General features: G+C 41.1%; 1 protein-coding gene across 7 annotated transcripts in view; it reads left to right on the top strand.

The window, feature by feature from the left end:
* The window catches only part of DCAF1 (DDB1 and CUL4 associated factor 1), a 94,187-nt gene that overhangs the window by 65,595 nt on the left and 1,952 nt on the right, over positions 1-26,640 (top strand). For 5 of the 7 annotated variants that reach the window (XM_037797298.1, XM_037797257.1, XM_037797266.1 and 2 more), the window contains 13 exons: positions 133-342; positions 1,021-1,190; positions 3,917-4,041; positions 5,610-6,873; positions 7,436-7,634; positions 8,657-8,739; positions 9,300-9,384; positions 11,819-12,052; positions 12,654-12,747; positions 13,227-13,331; positions 13,556-13,629; positions 14,199-14,300; positions 23,017-23,269. In XM_037797298.1, the coding sequence (XP_037653226.1) occupies positions 133-342; positions 1,021-1,190; positions 3,917-4,041; positions 5,610-6,873; positions 7,436-7,634; positions 8,657-8,739; positions 9,300-9,384; positions 11,819-12,052; positions 12,654-12,747; positions 13,227-13,331; positions 13,556-13,629; positions 14,199-14,300; positions 23,017-23,269 (2,998 nt within the window). Of the gene's footprint in view, positions 1-132; positions 343-1,020; positions 1,191-3,916; positions 4,042-5,609; positions 6,874-7,435; positions 7,635-8,656; positions 8,740-9,299; positions 9,385-11,818; positions 12,053-12,653; positions 12,748-13,226; positions 13,332-13,555; positions 13,630-14,198; positions 14,301-23,016; positions 23,270-26,640 lie in introns of those variants that run through there. The other 2 variants (XM_037797280.1, XR_005210631.1) reach the window with 2 other exon arrangements.

Raw genomic sequence — 26,640 nt, 5'->3', positions numbered from 1 at the left:
TTGATGTTTGTTAGTTGTATTGAACATGAAAGTTTACTGAGATCTTTTTCCTCTTTTTTCCTCCTTTTACTTTTCTCTTCCTGTTTTTTGTTCTCCCACCCTCCTTTGCCCCATTCTTTTGCCTCTTAATAGATCAGTACGTTGGAGATTTTAAATTTGGAAGATCAGGGTGCACTTCTGAGTGATGATGAAATATTTGCTAGTCGCCAGACTGGGAAACATACCTGCATGGCTTTGCGCAAGTACTTTGAGGCTCACCTGGCCATTAAATTAGAACAAGTGAAGCAGTCACTCCAGAGGACTGAAGGTGGTATTCTTGTCCATCCTCAACCTCCATACAAGGTGAGAGGACCGATTCTCAAAGGGGAAAGTTCTCTGCACACTTTCTTTGTCATCTCAGGCCCCAAACTCACATTTTCACATCAGTGGAATTTCTGTGGGATATATGTCATTGGATTATCCTAGCCCTGCATGAAGGCAGAAAATTGAAAAATGGATGTCATAGGTGAATTTCTCAGGACTTATGTTGCTCACAGTTATTAGTTGCTACTTCTCTGGGATACTAGAATTAAAAGTTTTACTGAAATGTGTGTAAGAGAGCTTACTTTTATGAAAAGTACTAGATATTCTGCCTTTTCGTATTTGAAATTTCTTCTTTGAAAGAGCATGTCTGTCACTCTGCTTCTTTGTCAGTTTTGAACTTACTTGATATGTTTTGGGCCCAAGCTCGTGACTACATCTGTATATCTAAAAAATCACAGATTGAAAAGAAATAATTATTTTACATGGTGTGTCAACAAATTGAACATTTTGTTACTTTTTGAGCAAAACATAATGAGTCATTATAAATAAAACAAAAAATTAAACATTACATATTCTTGCCTCATACATGAGTTATCTCAAATTGTGGAATTTGAATGCTATTATTAGCTTTATTGTTAAAACCTGTTGTCCACTGAACTGTGCTGGAGAAGGTAGCAGATGATAGAGTTCCTTAACAATGTCCATCTCTCCTTATAGGCATGTTCATATACTCATGAACAAATTGTGGAAATGATGGAGTTTTTGATAGAATATGGCCCAGCGCAGCTGTATTGGGAACCAGCCGAAGTCTTCCTCAAACTTTCTTGTGTGCAACTTTTGTTGCAACTTATTTCTATTGCCTGCAATTGGAAGACCTATTATGCAAGGTGGGACCAGAGAGAGTTTTCAAATGAAGCTAGATCCTGCTTTTTGCTAAAGTTGATGTTGGTTTGCACACAGTGTACACTTAACATTTATTGAATTTAATTGAAATTTTGGGCTTGAATCTCAGAAACTAGATTAAGCATGATAATATGATTTCTAATTTATAGGAGTACCTGTTCATAGTTTTGGTAATTGCAAATACTGCCCAAAATTGCAAATACTGCCCAAAATTGCAAATACTGGATCAACATCTGTACTTTCAGAGAGGTTACATAATTTACATGGCTGTAGCTGCAGAGTTGGGGTTAAGACTTAAGACTGGAGTCCAGCATTCTTTGGTACTTGGATATTGAATGTCTCTCTACTCTTTGGCAAACATATATAATGTTTATTTTACCTTCACGTAAAAGAATACTTTTGTTCTTAGAATGCAACACTGTTCTGATTGACACAATTCAGTTAAAGGCTAGCAGAGCAGGATGAGGCTCAGAAAATGACAACTGATATAATCAAGAGGTTGGGTGGCTTCTTTTTGAAGATAATGTAAGAGGAATTAAAACTATTATGGAAAAGTTGAGGTTTGAAGAGAAGGTGGTAACAGTATTTATAAATAGCTGCTGTTGACCTTTTCTTGCTATCCACCCACTGCCATAAAGACAAGTGGCTTATTTAGGGTGACTGTGGCTTATTAGCTAAAGTCCAAGTTATCTAGGCAGGTAGAGGGATGCTACTTTGGAGCAGCAGTTCTCAAACTTTGTGGTTTCGGGAACCCTTTATTGCATTAGAAATTATTTTTTGTGTTGTATCTATATTTACCATTTTTGAAATTAAAACTGAGTAAAATTAAAAATATTTGTTAATTCATTTAAAAATGATATGAACCCGATTGCATGTTAGCATTCTTTATGAAAAATTTCCAAAACAAAAAGTAGACAATTTTAACAAAACTTCAAATGTCTAACTTAATATCTCATATCTGCTTCTGCACTCCGTCTGTTGTGATATTACATAGCTGTTGGAAAACTTCACTGTACACTCATGAGAAAATGAGAGTGCGAAAGGAAAGTAACCTATTATTATTATGAAAATGGTTTTGATATCACAGGATCCTCTGAAAGGGTCTCAGAGACTCCCAGGGATTCCCTGATCACACTTTGAGAACTGCTGTTTTAGAGTATTGAAATATGCTATTATATTTACTCAGAGAAATTTGCTTAGAAGATGATGAAAGTTAAGATAGCGAGGTTAAGAAGAGTATAAATACATTTTGGCTGGTAAACCCGTATTTGGATTACCAGGAAAAATACAAATACCTTTGGAATATGTCCTTGACTTTAAGAAAGTTTATTTTTAGAAGTAAATGTCAACAATGCTTTTTCTCCTTCAGAAAATACTGAAACTTGGAATGAGAAGAGAAAATAACACTTAGCTCCTGTTATTTTCCTCCTGGTCTTTTATCCTAATATATATGTGAAAATACATAATTGAGGATTATACTATTTAATCACATTTGCCTTTTTTATGAAATAATGTCAACATACAGGAAGATGCAGAGAATAATAGAAACTGCTCTGTACCCAGGTTTAACTAGGGTTGACATTTTGCTGTATTTGCTTCTTCCTTAGTTCTTTTCCTGTTCCTGCCTCCCCATAGTAACACTCTTCTGAATTTGGAGCATATTCTCTCCATTCTTGTTTTTATACCATATATATATATATATACTATAACATAGTACTGTTTTATATGTTTTTAAATTACATAAAAAAAATTGTCGTATATGCATCTTTTGCAACATGCTTTTTTGCCCTTGTGCTTTTGAGATTTATATATGTTGATGATCATTTAAACTACTGATTTTCTATACTAGACTTCATGGGTTTCTTTTTTTTTTTTTTTCCTCTTGTTAGATAAATGGTTCCATGAATCTCCTTTAGTAGAGTCTTTCCTGAGGATATGACCTAGAAACTGGGTTGTGGGTGTCTGCATTTTAACCTTTATTGGATATTGTCAAATTGCTTGTCAAATGATTATACCATTTTCTTCTCTCACCGGCAGTATAAGGGAGTTTTTATTTCTTGTCAATACGATATTGTCAGATTTTAAATTTCATACCTTACATTTTTATTTCATTAACATATTTTATACCTTTCTCCTTAGCCTCTAGAGTTCTTTGGAAATAATTTTCAGTAGTTGCAGAGTAGTTCATCATATGAGTGCACCATAATTTAGCACATGTGTTCCCGTTATCTGTGTAGGTTTTCTCATTCTTTCACTATTATAAATGATATGGCAATGGACATCTTAATACGTAAATACGTGTTTATATTTCTGATTATTTCTTTAGGACAGAGTTATAGAGGTGAAATTCCTGGACCAAAGATTGTGAACATTTTAAGAATCTTGATTCATATTTCCAGATTACTTTCTTAAAAGGTGTCCTAATTTCTGTTTCCGCCAAAAATTTGAGAGCATTTGTCTCCATGCACCCTCACCAACATTAGTGATTATCTTTTGTTTTTAATCTTAGCAGTTTGACAAGTGAAAATTCCATTCCTATGTTTTTTGAAATTAATATCATGGTGATCTAGAAATCCTTTCTTGATGCTATGGTCAGGGAATGAGCCACATAGGTAGTGGTTCTGATCCATTGTACCTTTTTTTTCTTTATTGTTTTGTTTCTTGTGGCTGTATTCTAGTTTCCCTTTGACTAGTTCTTCTTCCTGTCCAGGAATGACACTGTGCGCTTTGCTTTGGATGTGCTGGCGATTCTCACTGTAGTGCCGAAAATCCAGCTCCAGTTGGCAGAATCAGTGGACGTGCTAGATGAGGCTGGCTCCACTGTCTCCACTGTAGGTAGGTTGTCCCATGCCATTTTTGTTGCTGCTGGGTCTAGATTTGTTTTCTTTTGCTAATTTTGGTTGTGGTTACTTTCCTGGTCTAATTTTTTTTTTTTTTTTAATCCTCATTTTATTGAGATATATTCACATACTACGCAGTCATACAAAACAAATCGTACTTTCGATTGTTTACAGTACCATTACATAGTGGTACATTCATCACCCAAATCAATCCCTGACACCTTCATTAGCACACACACAAAAATAACAAGAATAATAATTAGAGTGAAAAAGAGCAATTGAAGTAAAAAAGAACACTGGGTACCTTTGTCTGTTTGTTTCCTTCCCCTATTTTTCTACTCATCCATCCATAAACTAGACAAAGTGGAGTGTGGTCCTTATGGCTTTCCCAATCCCATCGTCACCCCTCATAAGCTACATTTTTATACAACTGTCTTCGAGATTCATGGGTTCTGGGTTGTAGTTTGATAGTTTCAGGTATCCACCACCAGCTACCCCAATTCTTTAGAACCTAAAAAGCGTTGGCTAAAGTGTGCGTAAGAGTGCCCACCAGAGTGACCTCTCGGCTCCTTTTGGAATCTCTCTGCCACTGAAGCTTATTTCATTTCCTTTCACATCCCCCTTTTGGTCAAGAAGATGTTCTCCGTCCCATGATGCCAGGTCTACATTCCTCCCCGGGAGTCATATTCCACGTCCTGGTCTAATTTTGTAGTATTAGAACAGAAGGTAGTAGAGGAGGGTACCTTGTCTCTGCCTATAAATGGTGCCATACAGGTTCATATAAGGGAATTGTGCTTGTAAATTCAAGTTTTCTGAGTGGTACGGATATTTCTGCTATAATGGAACATAATATACATTCCTGGAAACCTCATACTTTGCAATCTGGTACTAAAAATAAGATTTGTGGGAAAAATGGGTTGGGGCAGATAATAAAATATTTATGCAACTTTGTAATCTGAACACTAATAAAAACAGTGACTGGCAAGCAATTCAGAATGGATAGAGGCTTCCATACATGTAACCAGAAGGAAAATATTGGTGTCACTTTGATTAGAGCAAGCTTGGTGAGGCCTGTTGCTGAGGTGGGTGTGGGAAATAGTGTGGCTGGCTATGGGTCCTGGGCTCACTACTCTGGGGAGAAAGCCCAAGGTGAAGGTACTTGCCTTTAATTTTTTAATATATAACAGAAAGACATACTACCACCATTGTAGCAATGTAGCTGAGGGCTTTTCCCTTTCCTACTGAAGGTTTTAATCTATTCTCACTAATTTGCTCCCTTTACCTAGGAAAAATTACACTTGAACCTTGGTGACTTCCACATAATACTGACATCATGCCCTTATTTAAAATTGCCTGTGAATTATTGAATTATAAAGATAAATTTTTGTAGAACGGATTGTATTTTTTAGAAATAATTCCTTGCACTTTTTTAAAAAGTGAGGTGGTTTTCTTTTATGTAGAACAAAATGAATAAAACTTGAAATTTTGACTCCGGAATACTGCTGAAGTTGCCATTAGTTCTATAAGGAATAATATACAAATATTTGTTTTTTTCCCCAATAGGTATCAGCATTATTTTGGGAGTGGCAGAGGGTGAGTTCTTCATCCATGATGCTGAAATTCAGAAGTCAGCACTTCAGATTATCATCAACTGTGTGTGTGGACCAGATAACCGTATCTCCAGTATTGGCAAATTCATCTCTGGAACTCCTCGGCGAAAGCTGCCTCAGACCCCCAAAAGCAGCGAGCACACCCTGGCCAAGATGTGGAATGTGGTCCAGTCCAACAATGGCATCAAGGTGCTCTTGTCCTTACTGTCCATCAAGATGCCCATCACAGATGCAGACCAGATCCGGGCCCTGGCCTGCAAAGCCCTGGTGGGCCTGTCTCGTAGTAGCACTGTCCGGCAGATCATCAGCAAGCTGCCCCTTTTCAGCAGCTGCCAGATCCAGCAGCTGATGAAGGAGCCTGTGTTGCAGGACAAGCGCAGTGACCATGTCAAATTCTGCAAATATGCTGCTGAGCTCATTGAACGGGTATCAGGGAAGCCACTGCTCATAGGCACTGATGTGTCCTTGGCACGACTGCAGAAAGCAGATGTTGTTGCTCAGTCAAGGATTTCTTTTCCCGAAAAAGAGCTGCTGCTGTTGATACGAAACCATCTCATTTCTAAAGGGCTCGGAGAGACAGCAACTGTGCTGACGAAAGAGGCTGACCTGCCCATGACTGCTGCCTCCCATTCCTCTGCCTTCACTCCAGTCACTGCTGCTGCTTCTCCTGTCACTCTTCCCCGAACCCCTCGCATTGCCAATGGCATTGCATCCCGACTGAGCAGCCATGCTGCTGTGGCCACCTCTGTCCCTGCTGCTCCTGCTGTCCACCCTCAGGCACGACCTCCCCAGGGTTCACTAGCTTTGCCGGGCCCATCATTTGCAGGCAACTCCCCTTTGATTGGTAGGATCAGTTTTATCAGAGAAAGGCCATCGCCCTGCAATGGCAGAAAAATCAGAGTTTTGCGGCAGAAGTCGGACCATGGTGCCTACAGCCAAAGCCCAGCCATAAAAAAGCAGTTGGACAGACATCTTCCTTCCCCACCTACACTGGACAGTATCATCACAGAATACCTTAGGGAGCAGCATGCTCGTTGCAAGAACCCCGTTGCCACCTGCCCACCTTTCTCTCTCTTTACTCCTCACCAGTGTCCTGAGCCAAAACAGAGGCGGCAAGCGCCAATAAACTTTACCTCCAGGCTAAACCGCAGGGCATCATTTCCAAAGTATGGAGGGGTAGATGGCGGGTGCTTTGATAGGCACCTTATTTTTAGCAGGTAAGGAGAGGCTCCTCACCCCCTGGAAACTGGGATGATTGTTTTCTTTAAATCAAAGTGTTGGGGCAGTGTCAGCAGAGATTTATTAGTCCAGAAAACTCTTTGTTGACCTGAAATACCACTGGTTGTCACTTGGTGTGCAATGCATGAACAATGTAACTACCCTCTTGTGTAGCCATAGGTTCCTTTTGTGAATGTTAGCTATATTGACAGGATAGTCTGTGTGCTTATCAGAAGTAGGATGCTTTCTAGAACCCATGGAACACACAGCCTCTCATCCAAGTTGCCTCCCATTCTGATTTTTTACAAATCGTACAGAAACATTGCAGAATACAGGTTTTAAACCATGGGAATTTTGTTTAAATTTGTAAGTGGAGGTCCTTTTGTTTCATTTAAAATGGAAATGAAATACTGAAGGTCACTGTAATGTTTTGGAAGAACCCATTTAAAACATAAATACTCTTTTACTCTCTCATCCTTCTAGCAAAATTTGCTTTTTCTGAACCCCTGCACATTCTTTGTCTATGATTCCATTCTCTCTCTTTTTTTTTTTTTTGCCTAGGTTCCGTCCTATTTCAGTGTTCCGGGAAGCCAATGAGGATGAGAGTGGCTTCACCTGCTGTGCATTCTCAGCACGGGAGCGGTTCCTGATGCTTGGCACCTGCACGGGGCAGCTGAAGCTCTACAATGTGTTTAGTGGACAGGAGGAGGCCAGCTATAACTGTCACAACACGGCCATCACACACCTTGAACCTTCCAGGGTAAGTGTCTCTTCCTAGGTTGCTGTTCGTCATTCTTCTAAGTCAGGTTGTCGAACTATGGGTTTGTGTGTTGGCTGCCTGTTTTTCTACATGGCGTTTCATTAGAACACAGCTGTACTCATCTGTCTATGTATTGTCTGTGGCTGCTTTCCTGCTTCAAGGGCAGAGTTGAGTAGCCACAACAGAAACCATGTGGCCCACAAAGCCTAAAATATTTACTATCTGGCCCTTTAAGAGAAAGATGGCCAACTCCTGTTCCAGCACTTGGATATACATTGTTTCTGTATTTGTTTCCATTGGAAACTTAGATTTTCAGCTATGACCATGAATGTTTTCTTTTTGCATCAGAAAGATCTTAAAGTACTGTGAGTTTGTAGGAAAATAAGCCTTACATGATTCCAATGGGTGATAATTTATTAGAACTCTTCTCTGGATGGAATTGACACCTTTGGTATTCTAAAGGTCAGGACTGCTTAGATGAGGATAATTTTTCTGATTTTAGAGTAAGGGGGGGTGGGCTCACCCTTTATTGGGCTTTCTTTTGAAAGTCTTAAGAGTCCTCAACTAAAAATATCATTAGATCATCAAATGGCTGATATTTCAGATGAAGAGACTTAGGGAATGGCTGAATCTATTTTTAAAATGCAATTTTATTGCAATATATTCTCATACCAGATAATCATCCATAGTGTACGATCAGTGGTTTTCTTGTACAATCAGTGGTTCATGGTATCATCATATAGTTGTGCATTCATTACCACAATCAATTTTTGAACAGCTTCATTACTCCAAATAAATAATTAAATAAAAATGAAAAAGATCACCCAAAACATCCCATACCTCTTACCCCTCCCATTATTTATTTTTTGTCTTTATTTATTTTCTTACTCATCTGTTCATACACTGGATAAAGGGAGTATCAGTTGCAAGATTTTCACAATTTGTGTATATATTTTTAATGCTAATAGTAGATACTGATGTTTGCTTACGTGTAAACACCTTGGACCTCCTCCTCCTTTTAGGACGGGTCCTTGCTGCTGACATCTGCTACTTGGAGCCAGCCTCTGTCTGCACTTTGGGGGATGAAATCGGTATTTGATATGAAGTATGTATATGCTTTTGTGACCTAGTCTCTGTGTTGTTTACTTATTTATACCCCTCTTCGAAGATCTGGTCCTGAGACTCAAAGCCTTTTGGGAAAGAGAAATGCCGTTATTGCTAACTTCTTCCTTCCTCACCCAAGGCTCATGTTTGACATGATTTTATCTTCCTTCATTCCTAGATATTCTTGCCAGGTATATCTGTTCCCTTTATGCAGCAGACCTTTCAGTAACCCAAAACAGCAGATCTGTGTATTTCCTCATGTTCACATACAACAGCTGCACTCTTTACTGGGGCATATTTCAAAGAGAGTTGTGTCCCATTAACCGTTTCACTTACTAAGTAATTCCTGTTAATTCTTTGGGGTCTTCTTGGACAAACTGATGGAGGAAATTTTCTTTTTAATTTTAAGGGAACATTTTTTTTTTTTTCTTCTTTTTTGGGAGCCAGTGATATTCAGATGCGTGTGATTAGGCAGGAGGCCAAGGATTACCTTTATTATCAGTCAGTTGAAGGAGTATGTCCTGAAGATCTGTCATTTCAGTAACTGTTGTTTGTCCATAGGCATTCCTTCACAGAAGATCACTATGTTGAGTTCAGTAAGCACTCTCAGGATCGGGTCATAGGCACAAAAGGGGACATTGCCCATGTAAGTATTTTAGAACCAACTGTTTCAAGCTGATTATACCCATTTGTTCATAGTAAAACCTTCTGATTGTGAACGTGAGGGCTTAAATCATATGGGAAACTAGAAATTACTTAATGCTATTCTTCCATTTAGAGTCCAGAAGCATAATAAGGTAGTTCTAAGACATATGGGGAAAATGTGAACGGGTCAGCATGAACGTAATCTGGCAATTTGAAAAATCTGTCTTTAGAATAACATATTTTTGAGCATCTACTAAGTTTTAGTGCTTTTATGGAGCCTCATGAGGGAGACAAAGACTAAACAAAGTAGCAAACATATGGTATGTCAGATGGTAAGTGCTGTGGAGAAAAGGAGTAAGAGGTAGGAAATGCTTGATGGTGGTGTGGGGGACTTCTGTTTTATCTAGGAATAGTTAGCCTTGTGGATTAGGTAACATTTAAGCAGAGCCCTGGAGGAAGTGTGGATGTCATAGGGGAAGAGTGTTCCAGTGCAGAGGGGAAAAGTCCTTGCTTGGGAAGTGGGAGGGAGAGGAGAGGTTAAGAGCTAAGGTCAGTGATGGGACCAGGGGCCACATCATGTAGCAATTTACAGGGTTTGGTCAGGACCTTTGGCTTTTCCTTTGAGATAAAGCCACTAGAGGGCAAGCAGGGGGATACATGACTGATACAAAGTTCCTAAAGTGTGATTCTGGCTTCTGTAAGAGTAGCAAGAGCAGGCCATCCAGTTTGGATGGTTTTGTACCAGCCCAAATGTAAGAGGCGATGGTGTTGGGGCTGGGCCCTGGGGTTTTGGACATGTGGAGTTTGAGATTCTATGAGACATTCAGGTGGGAAATGAGCAGTTAAATAAACAAATCAGGAGTTCGGGAGAGGGAGCTCTAGATCCGAGATGGGAGGTAGAAATTTGGTTGTTGTCCACATCTTATTAGTACCATGAGATTACCCTAGGGGGTGAGAGGAGAGAAGAGGTGCGGGGTTGGAGCCCTGCATGGGCCAATATTTAGAAGTTAGAAAGGAGAGCAAGGTGGGTGGCCAGTAAGGCAGGAGAAAGGGGTGCCCTAGAAGCCAATTGAAGACTGTGTTTCAAGGGAGGGTTGATCAACTTGGTCAGAAGCTAGTGGCTGATGAGTTATGTAAGATGAGAGCTGGGCAGTGAGTGACCTTTGGTTTAACAGTGTGGAATTCATTGTCAACTTTGTTGAGCTGGTTCTGTGGACTGGTGGGGTGGAACTCTATGGAGACTGGGTTCGTGAGAGTTCAGGAGGAGAGAAGTAGAGATCATGACTGTTTTGAGGTGTTTTGCTGAAAGCTCTGAAGGAGAGAATTGGAGTAGTAGCTATAGAGGGGGATGTGGAGTGGAGTGGTACTTTCAGATGTGAAAGTAAACAGAAAAGTTGAAAGAATAGTACACATACTCTCTGCCTAGATTCATCAGTTATTAATATTTTGCCCTATTTACTTTCTGTGTAAATGTGTTTGTGGTTTTCTGAATCATTGAAAATAAGTTGCAAACATTGTGACATTTTATCCCTAAGTCCTAAAGCATGTATCTCCTAACAGTTAGGGTACTTTATATTATATAATCAAACTACCATTATCAAATTTAAGAAAACTTATAATAATTCCTTAATATCCTTTAATATCTTCTAGTCCATACTCAGTTTTCCCAGCTATTCTTGATGTGTTTGGTTTCAGTGTTGTTGTTTTTTTTTTTGAACCAGGATCTAGCCAAGATTCACACATTGCATTTGGTTATGTCACTAATTTTTTAAAGCGAAGAACCATTTCTTCAGTTTTCATGACCTTGACTTTTGAAGTGACCAGGCTAGTTGTCTTATCCCATGTTCTAGATTTGTTTTATTGCCTTCTTGTGGTATTTCCTTCTTGTTCCTATATCAAAGGAGGATTCTTTTAGAGATTGCAGATATTACAGCATGTCTGTAAGCTGATGGGAAAGATCCGGTCTTCGCATGGGTTGCATGTTGTAGACTTTGGAAACTTTTAGTATTGCAGAACCAAGATACGTATACTGGGAGATTTTCAGGAGAAAAAAGTAATTCATTGATGCCTGTCTCCATCCCAAAAAATCCTTAAGGAGTACTCTGGGTAATTTTTGATTGCTCCATATGGAGAATTTCTCAGTTTTAATCTCAGAAGCATTTTTTTCTTGTTTATTGTGTAAAGGGGAGATTAAGAGAGATGGCTTTCTTATCTCTACTGCAGTCTTCTTATTTTCTTACTTGTGGGAAAGAAATTTTTCAAACCTTGAATGGGAACCTCAGCACTTAAACTTTGGTTGGATGGGTGAGGTCTCCTTACTTTCCAGTTTTTTTTAGAATACAGGACCTTGGTAAATTTGGTGGGTTTACACAGCTTCTCTTTGAATTTGTCCATGTTGGTCTGATTTTTCTTTCCCCACCCCTTCTTCTCTAAAGATTTATGATATTCAGACTGGCAACAAGCTGTTGACTCTGTTTAACCCAGATCTTGCCAACAACTACAAGAGGAACTGTGCCACCTTTAATCCTACAGATGATCTTGTCTTAAATGATGGCGTCCTCTGGGATGTCCGCTCTGCACAGGCCATCCATAAGTTTGACAAGTTCAACATGAACATCAGTGGTGTCTTCCATCCGAATGGGCTGGAGGTCATCATTAACACTGAGATCGTATCCTTTACACTCATGTCTTACTTTCCATTGGTTATCTGGGTTGTGATGCAGACATAATTCTTTTTTTCTTTTCCCACCAATACTTGGTTAAAATGTCTACACCGGGCCTTCTGTGCTGGTTTGAAGTGTTTGTCAATCTCCAGTGGCCTCTTGCAGACTTTGGTAATTATTGGTAACTTTGGTACCTAGCCCATTTTCTACGTACAGAGAAGAGGGACCGGATTTTTGCCCCCTCCCCCCAAGTATTGAATTTACTTTTATTTATCTTTAGAAGGATTTCACTTTTACTGTATAGAAATCAATTGCTAGAAATAAGGGTGAATTGAAGTGCTCCTATTGAGAGGAAGGGAGCTTGTAGCATCCATGTCTATGAGGATACAGTGGGGTATTTTTAGGGAGATTATTCAGTACTATGTTTTCTACAAGCTTCTGTTTTACCTTGAACCCGTCAGGTTTTCTGTATCTTTTAAATGGAGGGCTTGTACTCATTGGCATCAATTCTTTGCAGGAAAAAAAATGATTTTTCTAAATTTCCTATAAAAGGTTATATGAGAAGTTTTGCATAAAAATAGAGTTTCCTTGACCACTCCCCTCCTAGTGGGACCTTCGCACTTTCCATCTTTTACACACAGTTCCTGCTCTGGATCAATGTCGTGTGGTATTCAACCACACGGGGACAGTGATGTATGGAGGTAATAAACCTTGTACTTTTCTTCATTCTTCTTTTCCCTTCTCTTCCCCTTCACTTAACTTGATGCTTTCTTTTTGGAAATAAATCTCACTTTGAATTGGAAAGCTTCTGAAAGTTTCAGCGTAAAAGGTAAAATGATAGCATACAAGTGATGACAAAAGATGAAGACAGTGTTGATTTAGGGTGAAAGATAACTGGCCTTGAAGATAACAAGTAAATCTTACATAGAAAGTAATTCCATGTAGTAATTTTCCCCGTGTGTTGTTTTGAATGCAGAGAAAAACCTTGGTATTTGTTGTTTTGTAAATCCCCCAGCTGTAACATTCACTGGTTGCTAGATGAGAGGTGGAGGACACTGTTTGCCCATCTTTGGGATATGCTGAGAAATCTCCAAAGGCCATTAAGGTTTTCTGCCTTTGTGAGTAGGGGATGGTTCTGATTCGAATTGTTTTTTGCTTCTTTCCTCTTCCCCACAACTAGCTATGTTGCAGGCAGATGATGAAGATGACTTAATGGAAGAGAGGATGAAAAGCCCTTTTGGATCATCCTTCCGAACATTTAATGCAACTGACTATAAACCTATAGGTAAGCACAAAGGGCAGGCATTGGTCTTTTTGTCATGTTTTGGTATTCCTTATTTAAGATCCTTCATTTTCTGGGAGGACTGTAATTTTTCATTGAAAATCAGAGAAGTTAATGGAAATTGTTAAAAAAAAAAAAAAATTCACCTCAAATCTTTTAGAGGGAAAGAAGGTTTTAAGGTCACAGCAATATTCCAGTCCTGAGTCTTGTCACATTGTATTCTCCAGCGACCATCGATGTGAAACGGAACATCTTTGACCTATGCACAGACACCAAAGACTGCTATCTTGCTGTCATTGAGGTAAAGTGAGCTTGCAGAGACCCTGCTCTTTTGTTCTGATATGTAGGATCCTTTTCAGGTTGTATTGGAGGCATTTTTTGTCTGGTATAAGATGTATTCTAAAATTGTGATAAATGCCTGATAATAGGTTATTGTGATGATAATCTCCCTTTTGATGGGGTTTTGGAAACACACTGTACAAGAAAAATAGTAAGAAAATCCCAATATAAGACAGTGTAGAGAGGCCATCACCTATTATCCTGGGCTCACGCTATCCTCCCTTTCTCAGAGGATCTGGATCTCTTGCCAGAGCAAGACAAGTGTGCTCCAAGGACAGCAATCTCTCCTGTGCCTGTATTCCCCACACCCAGCCTTCTCATCCTATTGTGCCCCCCTCCACCCCTCCAAACATACACACACACACTCCGTGTCCGAGGTATAACATTTTCAGAGTCCTCTCAAGAATTTTGGGTATTGGAAGCTTTAAAAGTTACAGGGTCAAGGCTGGTGGGTGTCATTCAGAGCTGAGGCATGGCTGTGGGCCTTCTGAAAGCTGACTGCTCCTGGTGGGCTGGGGGTTTCTCTTTCAGAACCAAAGCAGCATGGATACCCTGAACATGGACACAGTGTGCAGGCTGTATGAGGTGGGCAGGCAGCGCCTGGCAGAGGATGAGGATGAAGAGGAGGACCAGGTCAGTGGCTTAGAGTTCTTTCTGTTGAGGTTATGATGTTCTGCTGCTCTTTGCTGTAGGGGGTTTGTAAGATCAGCCTATGCTACCTGCTGCCATATTCTGGAGACCTTTTCAAGGCCTTTATCACTGAAACCCAGACAGAAGAAAGTGCATTTTTATTATTACAGAATCTTGACTGGTACCTGATGACCCTGTGAGTTCCATTTGTAGATTAGTTTGCAGGTTAGCCATCTCTGATTTTGTTTCAGAGATTGTCCTTGGTGTACCAGTGCCCTGTCCTAATTTCAGGGTAAGCAGCCCCCATATTCCCAATGTCAGTACGAAGCAGCAAAGTCACTCTCCTGAGATGGATTGTTGAAGTAGCTTAACCTTCATGAAGGTCTGGTTTGCAGTTTCTCAGTTTTATAGTATAGTCTGTTTTTAGAGTAATGGAGTGGAGCTTATAGGTAGAGAGAAGATTTTGACGCTTTTGAAAAACCAAACACTTAGAACGTGTGAGTAGATTGTATCATGTTCCACAGTCTTAGCCTTTTTTTTTTCATAAGGGATTTGAGTTTGTGTTCATCTTATGCTAGGTGCTTGCCTGTGTGGTTTGTCGGTTTTTGTTCTGAAGAGTTTCTTAGACTTCTGAGTTTCTGCAGCTCTTTCCTATCTTCTGGGCTCATGTGCATTCTGTACATTTAGTACATTTTCCACACCAGATTCTTCTTGTTAAATCTTCTGAGAAATATTCAATGCCGAGTGAGTAACAAAATTGAAAATCAATGACTAGGGTTTGACTTTCTCTTGTTGCAGATATTAAAGTAGGTAAAATGCCTTATTTCAAGAGCTTGGGTTCATATGTGGTTTTTTCACCCACTATGGTATTGCTTAGTCTTGGTGCTCTGTCTCGTCTTTAAAGTGCTCTGTAGAAGGGATGGGGGGGGACATTGTAGAATGAGAGGAAGGAAGCATGCTGCCCTCTGTCCATTGCCACTGCTCTTTCATCTTCATCCCTCCCCCTACTCTTCGGTAAATCATTATCAGTAGTTAGGGCTAATGGAATAACTTTGTTAGTGTCCTTTCCAAACAGCTTATGCTTAAAATTTGAAAGAATTCTTTTAAAACAAAATTTTTTGAAAATGGTAATTTCATAAATATTTTTTGGATGCAAGTTTGATACTGTGGGTGAAGGACCTCTGTTTTTCTCTAACAGGAATCCTTCTTGAAAACTATCACCTGGGATCAAAAAGATAAAACAGAGACTCAGTTAAAATCACCTCTATGTGCTTTCTTGGTCTCCGCTGTTGCTGGTGGTTCCTGCTGGCTAAGCCTGCATTAAAGAGCTCAGAGATGATTTGTAATCCCCAGAAATGGATTTCTGAGCAGAGCAAGGAAAAGAGACTGATCTTGTATGGATCAGAGCAGAACCTTCTTCAGGGCTTGGCTGTTCTTGATACAGAGGCATGTGTGTTTGGTGCTTCCCTCTGTGGGCTGCCCTCTTAGAGGAGAGGCTGTTTCCCAGCTCTGTCCTCCCATTTCCCTCCACACGCAGATGGGGATAAGAAATGGTCCTTGTTTAATGCCATGAAAATAGTATTTTATCAAACACTTTATTGAAATTAACATCCTGGATACCATAGATTTTTGAGCAGCATTTTAATTATAAAGGACAGTTAGGCTCCAAAGTTTGAAACCACTTTGTCAAATGCTGACAAGGATTTCCTCATGTAGAAAGGATTTCTTTAATGCTTTCCAGCTGCATGGCCTTTAGGATCCTCAGCAGTCTCCTTAGTTTCATGGGTGAGAGGAGTTGGCATTGTTTAAAGCTCATGTGAGTTGTGAGATAGGGTAAAAGGGAGTGGTCTCAGATGCCTTTCAGATGGATACTTGATATCTTTGTTCATTTGTGACATGAATTTTAATGTTTTCTGAAGTGTTGTACTATTTAACTTGTGCATGTCACTAGTCTTTCTTGCTACCAGAGCTGGCAAGTGGTATTAAATTCTTCAAGCTTTGTGTGTTTGCTTTGTGTGGGTTTCTTAACAGTGTCTGTTCCTTTATTCTTTTTTCCTCTTTGCTAATTTAGACCTCCTCTCCCCCTCCTCCTCCACTTGGTGCATATTCTTTCTCATTTTAGCTGTCAAGAAACAAGGTGTAGTTTATAGACATAGAAGATATGGTTGTCAAAGCATTTATCTGTACTTTACGATGGTATAGGTAGCTGCAGACCATCCCGCCCTCCATGGTTTTATTCATCACTACCAGGCTTCAGTTCTGTTTTGGGCTTCTTGGATGTTACATGTTGCACTGTAAATCTGAAGGAAAAAGTGGGTTTAAGTTATTCATCAACACCACGATCCCTACCCTCCTCTTTCTTTGCCGTTTATGAGGCACTGGGCAGCAGGCATCTTCAGGTAATCATCATCTGGGTCCAGACTTCCAAAGACAGGTCCAAAGACAGACCTCCTGTCTTTGAGTGTGGTGGTCAATGACAGGAATGCAAGTATTGCCCTAGATACCTCAGGAGCTGGAGGGCTGTTCTGGGGTTGGATTCATTTTTCCTACAGGCACAGAGTGGTGAGCGGCAAAGGCACTGGAGATGGGCAGCTGTGGAAGGAAGGGACCACCATAAGGGGACTACAGGTGTTCCTATATCCTACAACTCCAGGGAGGCTTGACTCAGGGAAAGGACTTATTGATTCACCTTCTGTGGTTCTACTTAAGTTTCCTTTTGAGAGGTTAAAAAGGGTGGTGGGATGGTGGTCAGGAGATTAAAAAGAACAGTGGGATGGTGGTCAGGACTTCTGACTTTCTAGTGTAGGAAGGAAAAACAGAAAGCTACGTTGGCATGGACAGCCAAGACAGAGGGGCCCAGGCTGTAGAAAAGCCTACAAACTTTCTAGTTGTGACAGAACGAGGTGTCTGGGTTGGTGTGTGAGGCAGGGGAGTTAGCCTACTTCCTTCACCTGCAGCGCTGATACCACAGTTCTTCTGGAACATCTCGTGTGTTTCATGTTTGGAGGACATCCACTAGAGAAGTGCTTATGCCCTCAAGTCCTTGTTATTTTGAGTTTTGATTTAGAGATGTTTTACGTGGTATAATTCCATGTCTATTTAAGTCACCTTTGGAACTTGACTTCTCTTGATTCCCTTGTCTTCCTTGGATCTTGCAGTAGTGTTTTGCTGTATTTACTGTCTCCAGCAGATTTCTCTCCACTGCTTCTTCCTTTGCCAGCTTGGTTCTTTATTTGTTGTTGTTTTTTAAACTCATTTTCCTTTGTATGCTTTACCTGATTTTCAAACTAGAGACTTTTCATTTTCATGAGTCATTTGCTATTCAAAGTTTTCTTCTAGTCTAAATATCTGCTCTCAGGTCTTCTCGGATGTTCAGGGATGCAGGCATCTGTGACTGGCACCTTTGAATTTGCCTTTTACCTTAGCAAAATAAACTCAGCTTGAATGGTCAGCCACCACCTGATAAAAGGTTACAGCATAAAGTGCCTATATAAGTAGTTTTTTATTTATTTAAACAACATTATTGAGATAGAATTTGTATACCATAAAGATGATTGTCTTTTTCCCTTATGTTTAAATAAGTCTGGAGATCAACAGGAAGGAATAAACTGTACCACTATACTGATGAATGAAAAACGTCCATAGTCTGACAACCATAAATGTGCTGTTTCTGAAGCTGCAAGTCTGCCTGCCTTTAGGCATTTGCTGAAAACAGATAAGCCAGTTACTTGTCAAAGCTCATGTCATCCGATGGGATTTTGTTATCTGTGTTGTTTTTGAAAATCAATTTAGTCAACTTTGATGTTAGCTTTCAGGAAAATTAAAAAACCCAAAGACTGGTAATTGATCATCGTTCCAAGATTTTGAAAAGCCAATAAATTTCACCTAATTATAGTTAACCTTAAATTTTTAAAATCCTTAACAAGGGAATAATGCTTTCTTTTCTCCACTCCGTTTTGAAATCTGGGTCACACTATGTGCTGTGCTTCCTGTATGTTCTCCACTGCATAGAAGCGGATGGTAAGAGTCTTTATTGATTGCACACCTACTGCACGCCTGGTCAGAGCTGAGTGGGATGATTCCTGAGAGAGGCTCTTTTTTTTCTTACAAAATTTAAACTGTGTGTGTTAGATTCTGTCATTGAGGAGTGAAAAATACAAGTGTTTGTGATCCTGACATGAACTTACAGCTTTTAAGGTTAGTTAACACCAGGAACAAGTGTTAAATGGAGAAGTAGGAGTTTAAATTTTGGCAAAAGATGACTTCTCCTCCTCTTCTTCCTCTTCCTCTTCTTCCTCTTCCTCCTCTTCCTCTTCCTAGCCTAGCTTTTAGCTGACCAGTTATTAAGTATGGTCAGAGGCTTAAAAGCCATTTGTCTTGAGAAAACAGCTATGCGAAGATTTTTGAATGGTCTAGAAACAAGTACTGTGCTATAATTTTAAAAAAAATCTGTCATAAAATAAGCCTTGAATTATCTACTGGAAAAGCATATGGGAGTTATTCTAAGTCCTATAGGACAAGATAGTTTGATGTAGCAGAGAAGGTCAAAGGGAATACCTGGATTTACCTTCTTGGTTCTGTCATTGGGTGTTGGAGGGCAGGAAGTATTATTACAGAAAAGTAGAACTTTAGAAATAGAAGGTACTATAGTGGTCAGCTTGAGCAGTGGTTCTTAATTAGGGATGTACTTTGCAATTCCTGGAAAACTTTTCCCAAATCCACTTGCATGAGCTTCATCAGTACAGATTCTGATTTTATCAGCCTAAACCCAGGGTGGGATTTAAGCATGTGTGTTTTGAAAAAAGTTTTCCTGGATGATTTTGGTGGTCATGCCTGATTAAGAGCCACTGATTTAATTAAACCACCTCATTTAACAAGATACTGAGATTCAGAGAAGTTGTCTTATGATAGTTGCTTTGTTCTTGGAAGGGAGAAGACCATGGAGAGTTGGAGAGACTGGAGGCTGGCAGGAGGAGGGGAGTGCAGGAGTAGGGGGCAGTGGGAGCACTGGGGAATCCCAGATTTGTGGGAAACAGCATTTGAATTGATGTGAAGCCATGGAATTGGAATCATTGAAAGGCATGTTTGAGATTTTGATCAGTTCAGTTTTGGAATTATGGGATTTTAAGTTTCTATGGGGCAGCTGGGTAGAGCTGTCTAATGAGAGCTCAAGGTTTATTATGAATGAGAAGACAAGAAGAGGAGGAACCCCTAAGTATAGGGAGGAAAGCTGGAAAAGACCAAGGACAGTTCAGGCCAGCAGCACAAGGGTGGAGGCCAGGACTGCGCGATGTCAGTCATGGCAGAGACGCATGGAGCAAGAGGGCTATAAGAGGCCCCAGGCTTGGCCATTCAGGCCTTTGTATTCCTTTAGGAGGGTTTCAGTAATCATAATAAGAATAATGAACTAATACCTTGGACACTTAGTAGATGCCAGGCACTTTCCAAAGAGCTTATATACACATGTGCACACTCCCAACAACAACCCTGTGAGGTTAATTGCCCAGGGTCAAGTGTAGTGCTAGGAGAGTTTGGATTCAATTGAGGCATCCTGGCTCCAGAGCACACCCGCTTAACTGCTACACTGTGGAGTGGTATGGGCAGAAGCAGACTGTCAAGTGTTAGAAGGAGAGAGAATTAGCAAGTGAGTGGGCAAATGGCAGCTGAGTACTTGGAGGCCGCAAGTAGTAGGTCACAAAAGAGGACACCCTTTTTCACAAGTCCACAGGTGGGAGGAATTTGAAGCCTGGGTAAAATGAAAAGCTATTAGATTTGGGGGAGCCGAACATCTTTGCATAGAAGGTAAGGAGCCTGTGGAGAGCTAATGAAGGTGGATGGGGTGTGGGTGGGTGTGATGAGAAAGTGCAGCTGGGGTAATAACGCCCTGGGTGGACCAGGGTCCAGAGCAGGAGTGAAAGGCTGGCTTCCTCGTCAGACCGGGGTGAAGGCAGCTTTGGATGTGGAGGGCACCAGAGAGCAGCTGAGGGAGCTCATGCCGGTCAACTTGTTCTCTGTAAAAGAGAGGGTTTGGGGGCTTTAGATAACCATGATATTAGCTTAAGTTGGGATGGAGGAAAGAAGAGTTTTGGAGTCCTCTGTGTAGGGAAGTTTTGGCAGTGTAATTTAAAATAGTCCAACTCTAAAAGAGAAGTGTCAGAGAATTCAAACAAACAGATAAACCAATATTCCTAGATGCAAAACAATATCTAAATATTGGTGGAGGCTAATTTAGGATTCTAGCAAGATTTGCTTTTTTAATTAAAGAATAGTTTTAGATTGTACTTTTGGTTGCTCATTAATGGGAGCATTACTTTTTTAGATATAGAAGGAAGGGGGTGGGTGCTCATTCTACCAACCAGGTGCTTTGAATCAAGAGAAGCACTTCAAAAATTGCCTCCTAGAATCTCTTTTGGATTAGATTCTGCTGTGGCATTTTGGACAGGCCTTGTGAGCCTCTGTTTCAGGATCCAGTTTTCAAATTTATGAGTTTATGGCCATATTCATTTGTGGCATGCAATACATGTCTGACCAGCATTGGTCCTTAAATACTGAGTGCTGATGATGAAATCAAGTGTTCCACTTGAGATTCAGCCAGAGCTCTGTCATACTCATTTCCCCTCCACTGTCATGATCACATGTGATATAATACTCATTTCCCCTCCACTGTCATGATCACATGTGATGTCCTCATGTCCTTCTGGGATGAATAAATATATAGCTGTTTCTTCTTGTACAAGATTAAGCAAAGTGTAGATTGGTAGGCTGCTAGAATAATTTGAAATGGGATCTGTAGTTCAAAGCTTAGATCCTGGTTTAACTTGTTTTCCAGGATTTCTCTTGATTTAGAAGCTTTTTTTGTTTATCACTTCTCTTGAATCAGCTCACCTTTGATGATGTTTTTAGAAATGAGAGACTGTCTTTCTGAATTTACCAGCTAAGAAGAGATGCCTATGTGAACAGTTTACTCTGACTTTTTATGTACCCACTCAACTATGGAATTTTCAGGGTTGTGATATCTTAAAATTTAAATATAATAATTGTATTCCATAAAAGCTTAAGAGACACAGAGTCCTAGATACTCTCTTTTTCAAGGTACTAGATTTTAACTGTGGTACTTTGTTAATGGATGAGAGGTAATTTTAGTCAATTATTCAAGGCCATGAAATTAAGCCTGGGAAAAAGAGGCATAAGTTGTAATCTGGTAAGCAATGGATTCTTTTCCTTGAATTTTTGCTCGCTCTCCTTCTCCAATTATTTGTATGAACTGATGTGCTGGTAGGGGCTCAGAGCTCGTCTGTGCCTCAGTTTATCATTGCTGCTCCAAGCACTCTCAGTTCTTTTTCATGTTGGTGAATATTGTAGCTGCCCATCCATGAGCCTCTGGGGGTGATATGTGGGCCTGGCTGTGTGGAATGGTGGTCTCAGGCCATTATGTGTGTGCATACACACACTCACACTCACCCCCCTCATACACAATGTAGTCTAGACTATATATACACTTGTACAAACATATTTAAAAGGAGTTATTTTTTCCCATGTACCTGCCAGAAATTGTTGAGAAATTTTCAAGTCAGGATAAAACTGAAGATCAGAAAGTCCAATGGTGATTCCAGAATTATCAAAACTCTACCGAGCAGAGCTACTCTGCTGAATGAGCCTAGTCTACATTAGAGCTGGTGAATACCAGTGACCAAGGAAGCACAAAATGTTTATTTTTAAAGTGAATGGCAGACAGTAACACCTTTTTGCAGGGAGGGGGGCTTATGTTGAACTTATTCTGGCTTGAGTTTCATTAGGCCAATGTATTAAATGAATGTTATCTTTTTATTATGGCAGGAATTGGAATCCTTTTACTGTTGGCAAGGCTAACAGTTAATGTTTGAGCAGAGAGATAAGTGACTGGATGTGGTTCATTTTTACCTGGAAACTCCTGACATCCTTATGAGAGCATGAGATGTCTTTGTGCTTTCTTCCACTTGTTGAGAAACAATTTAGATTCCAATGCAAAGTTGAAATCTGTAGCAGATGCCAGAATATACCATTTACAAAGCCCAGGGTACCTAGAGCAAAATATTTTAATGGTTTTCTGATGGTTTCCTGCCTTTGGGAAGTTTTCTTAAGAATGGAAGGATAGATGGTATCTCTGGGTATTCTGTATTTGTAGAAGTCTTATTTTTTTGCAGTGTTGATATTATGAGAAGCTTATGATTGCACTGTTGGGGGGTTACCCATGTTCCTGGTTATAAGATCAAGGGCAAGGGCTGGAAGGGCTTAGGAGCTGGGTTCTTCCTTAGCTTTTGCTAAAGCATTGCCTTTTAGATTCTAGGTAGAAGGTTTTGCTTGTGTGATTTGACTGATTTCTCTTGCTTTGATTGGTGCAAGAAAGAAAGAAGAGCACCCTTGGATTCCTTGTTATTTCATTAGGGACCTAGATATGGATGGCAGAGACTAGTATGAAGTGAGTTGTCTCGTTCCTTGGACAAGGGCTGGGTGACCAGTGGTCCTTATCTGAAGGGTGCTTCGAGTGTTTTGGGGCTCACACAAGTGCCTGTCACAGCTGTTGCTCACATGTCTAGTTGGCCCCTGAAGTCTTTGGTAACCAGGTTACAACCCTCTCTGCTGACAGTTTCCTCCCCTATCCCTTTGGGAGACTCACCACAGGGCCCATGTCGGTAAGGCCTCTGTATTTTCCCTAATGGACTTCACGCTGTCTTACCAGGAAGAGGAAGAACAGGAGGAAGAAGATGATGATGAAGATGACGACGACACAGATGATCTAGATGAGCTTGACACTGACCAGTTGCTGGAGGCGGAGTTGGAGGAGGATGACAACAATGAGAATGCAGGGGAGGATGGGGACAATGACTTCTCTCCCTCTGATGAGGAGCTGGCAAACCTGCTAGAGGAGGGAGAGGATGGGGAGGATGAAGACTCTGATGCAGACGAAGAAGTGGAATTGATCCTGGGGGACAGTAAGTATAGGGTGGACAACTGTCCTGAGCTTTGGCAGTCCAGGAAAAGGCCCTTTTCTTGTGCTAGCTGCCCTAGAGGGCAGAGCCACACCAGAGTCCCTGTGTCCCATGACTAAGGACTTGCTACTCCCCATCCCTGGAGGAAAAGCAGGTCCATGTCTCTGATCCTCTGCTCCCTGCCTCAGACTGTGCAACCAAATGGCTCTCTGCCCCTATCTTTAGAGCAGGAGCACAGAAACTTTTTCTATATAGGGCCAGACCCAGACCGTAAATATTTTAGGCTCTGCGGGCTTTAGGGTCTCTGTCATAGCCATTGTAGCATGAGAGCAGCCACAGGCAATAGTAAACAAATAGGTGAGGCCATGTTCCAGTAAAACTGCATTTACCAAAGCAGGTGGTGGGCTGGATTTGGCTGGAGGTGGGCGGTGGGGGGCTATTGTTTGTCAACCCGTTTTAGAGGATTAACCTTAGAAAGTCAAAGTGCAGTTCTCCCCTGAAGGGCAGAGTTGGAATTGGTCAGAAGCAGCCCCTCCTGGGTGTTGTGCCTATTCCTTTCTAGTTACAAAAAAAAAAAGTCCCTCTGGTGGAGGAGTCCTCTCCTGGCCGCTTTTGGCTAACTGCTCTTAAAGGCCAGATAACAAATGTTTCTTTGACTTCTGTTTTATTCACTTTTCTTTTTTTTGTTGTTTTTTCTTCTTCTCCTTCTCCTCTTTCTTCTTCTTCATGAACAAGCCTCCAATCTTTCTAGTAATTTCCCGTTAGAACAGGTTTATGAAGTCAGGTTATCCTGATTATGCTAATGAAACCTGAATAAACCAGCATTTAGACCTGAGAGTCCTCTTAGCTCTGCAGTTGTGCTCTGCATGTCTCCAGAGGACCTGCCAGTGGCAGCCCTGGGAGGCGTGACACTGCTGACAGACTCATGCTTGCTGTGGTCCTGGGTTATGGTAGCACTGCCCTGCCTGAGAGCCATTTTTCATGTAGCTGACCCAGACAGCACCCAGCAACCATGGTGGTGGGTGTTGGGTCGTATATAGTAGCCATACCACATGTGGCTATTTAAATTTCAATTAATCAAATAAAAAATTTGGCTCTTCATCTTCATATCCACACTTGAAGTGCTCAGTAGACAAGGTGTCTACCATATTGGATGGCACAGACACAGTACATTTCCATCATTACAGAAAATTCTGTTGTGCTGGCCTTGGCCCAGCAAATGCCAAGTGTCTCCCTCATAGATGCTTGGTTTTTATAATGATTGGTGTTTGGTGGTGAGAGAAAGGGTGTGTGTGTGTAAGGTGTGTGGTGGTACATATTTAAGATACATGTAAGAGATGCTCCCATTTCATAGTGACCTGAATCCATTTTCTTTGAGATAAACTTTATGCATTCTTCCAGCCCTCAAGATTTTCAAGGCTATCTGGCTTAGGGGAGATTGGCTTCTTTAATCAGGCTTCTCACCACAGCTGTTTTCTGAGGTTGCTCTGTGGGGGCGGTGGGGCGTGCCTTCCATCTGTCCATCTGTTGTGGATCAGCTTCCACTTTTCCGTACGTGGAGGCTGAGGTGAATTAAGAGTAGAGTAGGACTTGTCTTGTTCCAGGTCATAGTCAGAGAGCTAGATAAGAGGGACTAAGGGGCAGAGGACACATAACAGTGGGAATAAAAGAACAAGTTTTACTCAACCTTGTTGTCATATGTGAATAGTGAGTCATGGGGCACAAGTTAATACCTCCCTTACATTATTAGTAGTTAATAAGGCAGGTTAGGGAGGCAGCGACCAGCAGCTTAGCCTGTGGTCTCCCCGAACATAAGGAGTATCACTTTAATTTTTCTATTCTTAATTTGACTATAAAGCCACCCAATTCAGATACGGCTTGAATATTACTACTTCCTCTTTAGCCTTCAACTGTTTAGCTTAGGACATTCCTTTTCTCAAGCCCAACAATTAATCTGGAAAACTATAATTCTGTCAGTTATGAGAATGCTGTTACTTTAACTTAGGTGGGTATATTTATGATGTTAAAATGCATAATAGATGAAAACTTGAGGACAGACATGTCGGCATGGACTCTAGAATTTAAGTGGAGACATACAGGCAGCATTTGCATTGTGAATGCCATTGCTCTTTGTATTTTATAAGGGATGTTAGCAGCTTTCAGTAGCAGAGACAGAGAACATTTTCTGCACCCTTGAATTTGCTAATATTTTGCCTCTAATCCTCTAGAGCAGAAGCTCTTAACCTTTTTTGGGGTCAGGGAGCCCTTTTGGTATATGTTGAACACCACTGAAAATATAGAAAACCGTACTGGTGTGCCCCATGTGACTGTGCAGGTCCCAGATCTCCCAGGGGCCCAAGGATTCTACATGCAGAACCCCAGCCCCAGAAAGAAAAACACCTGGACTCTGAGGTGTTTGTGTATTTCTCTGCTCCAGTCAGTTCTAAAAAGAACCCTGTATGTTGTAGAGCAGCAGGGTCCAAGCTGCAGGGATTGGTTATGTGAATCTAAACTGTCTTTGCCTCAGGCGGAAGGCTCCCAGAAGGGAGTTCCCAGTCAGGGTCTGGGATTGGGTCTCTTCAGCATTTGAAGGATGAGAAAAGGCTAAGGTTGGTAGAGAAAGGAGGATCACCACCTGATCATGTAGAGGGGAATCTGAGACCAAGTCTTAAAGGCTTTCTCAAGCCCCAAGCCTGACAGTTACTTGCTTCAAGAAGACTGCCCTGTGATCCTCATTAGGCTGCATTTACTGTCTTTTGATGTGATCTAGAGCTGTTCTGACTCAGTTAAGAGCTGATGGCCAGGCAGGTCTCAGGCAGGGGGTCTGGCATTGTTGGCCCATTGAGTGCATGAGCATCAGGGGTTCTTCGGGGGTTGGCCAGAGGCAGCAGGCGAGCCTGAAGTGTGGCTCCAGCATCTGGCGCTGTGCTTTGCTCTGGGGAGGAGGCCCTGCCATTCCCTGCCAGCACTTCATCCTGGAGTTCTTGGTGCAAGGAAGCTGATGAGGCTTACAGTTTCCTTTTAGCTGTGTCAGGCATTAGTTCTTGGATTTTTCCATGTGTCACCAGTAGTCAGGCCCTGCTTGTGCCCATTTCGTCCAGCCATCTCTTTTGCTTACGTTCAGGACTTTATTGTACAACTGCCATGCTTTTCTTGGTTTTATCTTACCACTTCAGTTTGCTTCCTAAAGGAGTACATTGTAGTGATGAAGGAAGGTTTGCACACATGAATTATTCTTCCTCAGGTACCTGGGAAAGGCTCATGAAGGATTCTTTGGAGCCAGTGGCTGCCTGTCTCCACATGGGAGCCCTAGAGCCTGCGGGTGTTTGCAAGGCTCCAGCTCAGGGTCTGTCATCCTACTTCCCTGGGGACCT

The sequence above is a fragment of the Choloepus didactylus genome, chromosome 1 (genome assembly GCF_015220235.1).
Source record: "Choloepus didactylus isolate mChoDid1 chromosome 1, mChoDid1.pri, whole genome shotgun sequence".
NCBI classification, from domain to species: Eukaryota; Metazoa; Chordata; class Mammalia; order Pilosa; family Megalonychidae; genus Choloepus; species Choloepus didactylus.
Note: the sequence above shows the minus strand (reverse complement) of the source record. Positions and strands in the feature narration are given on the sequence as shown.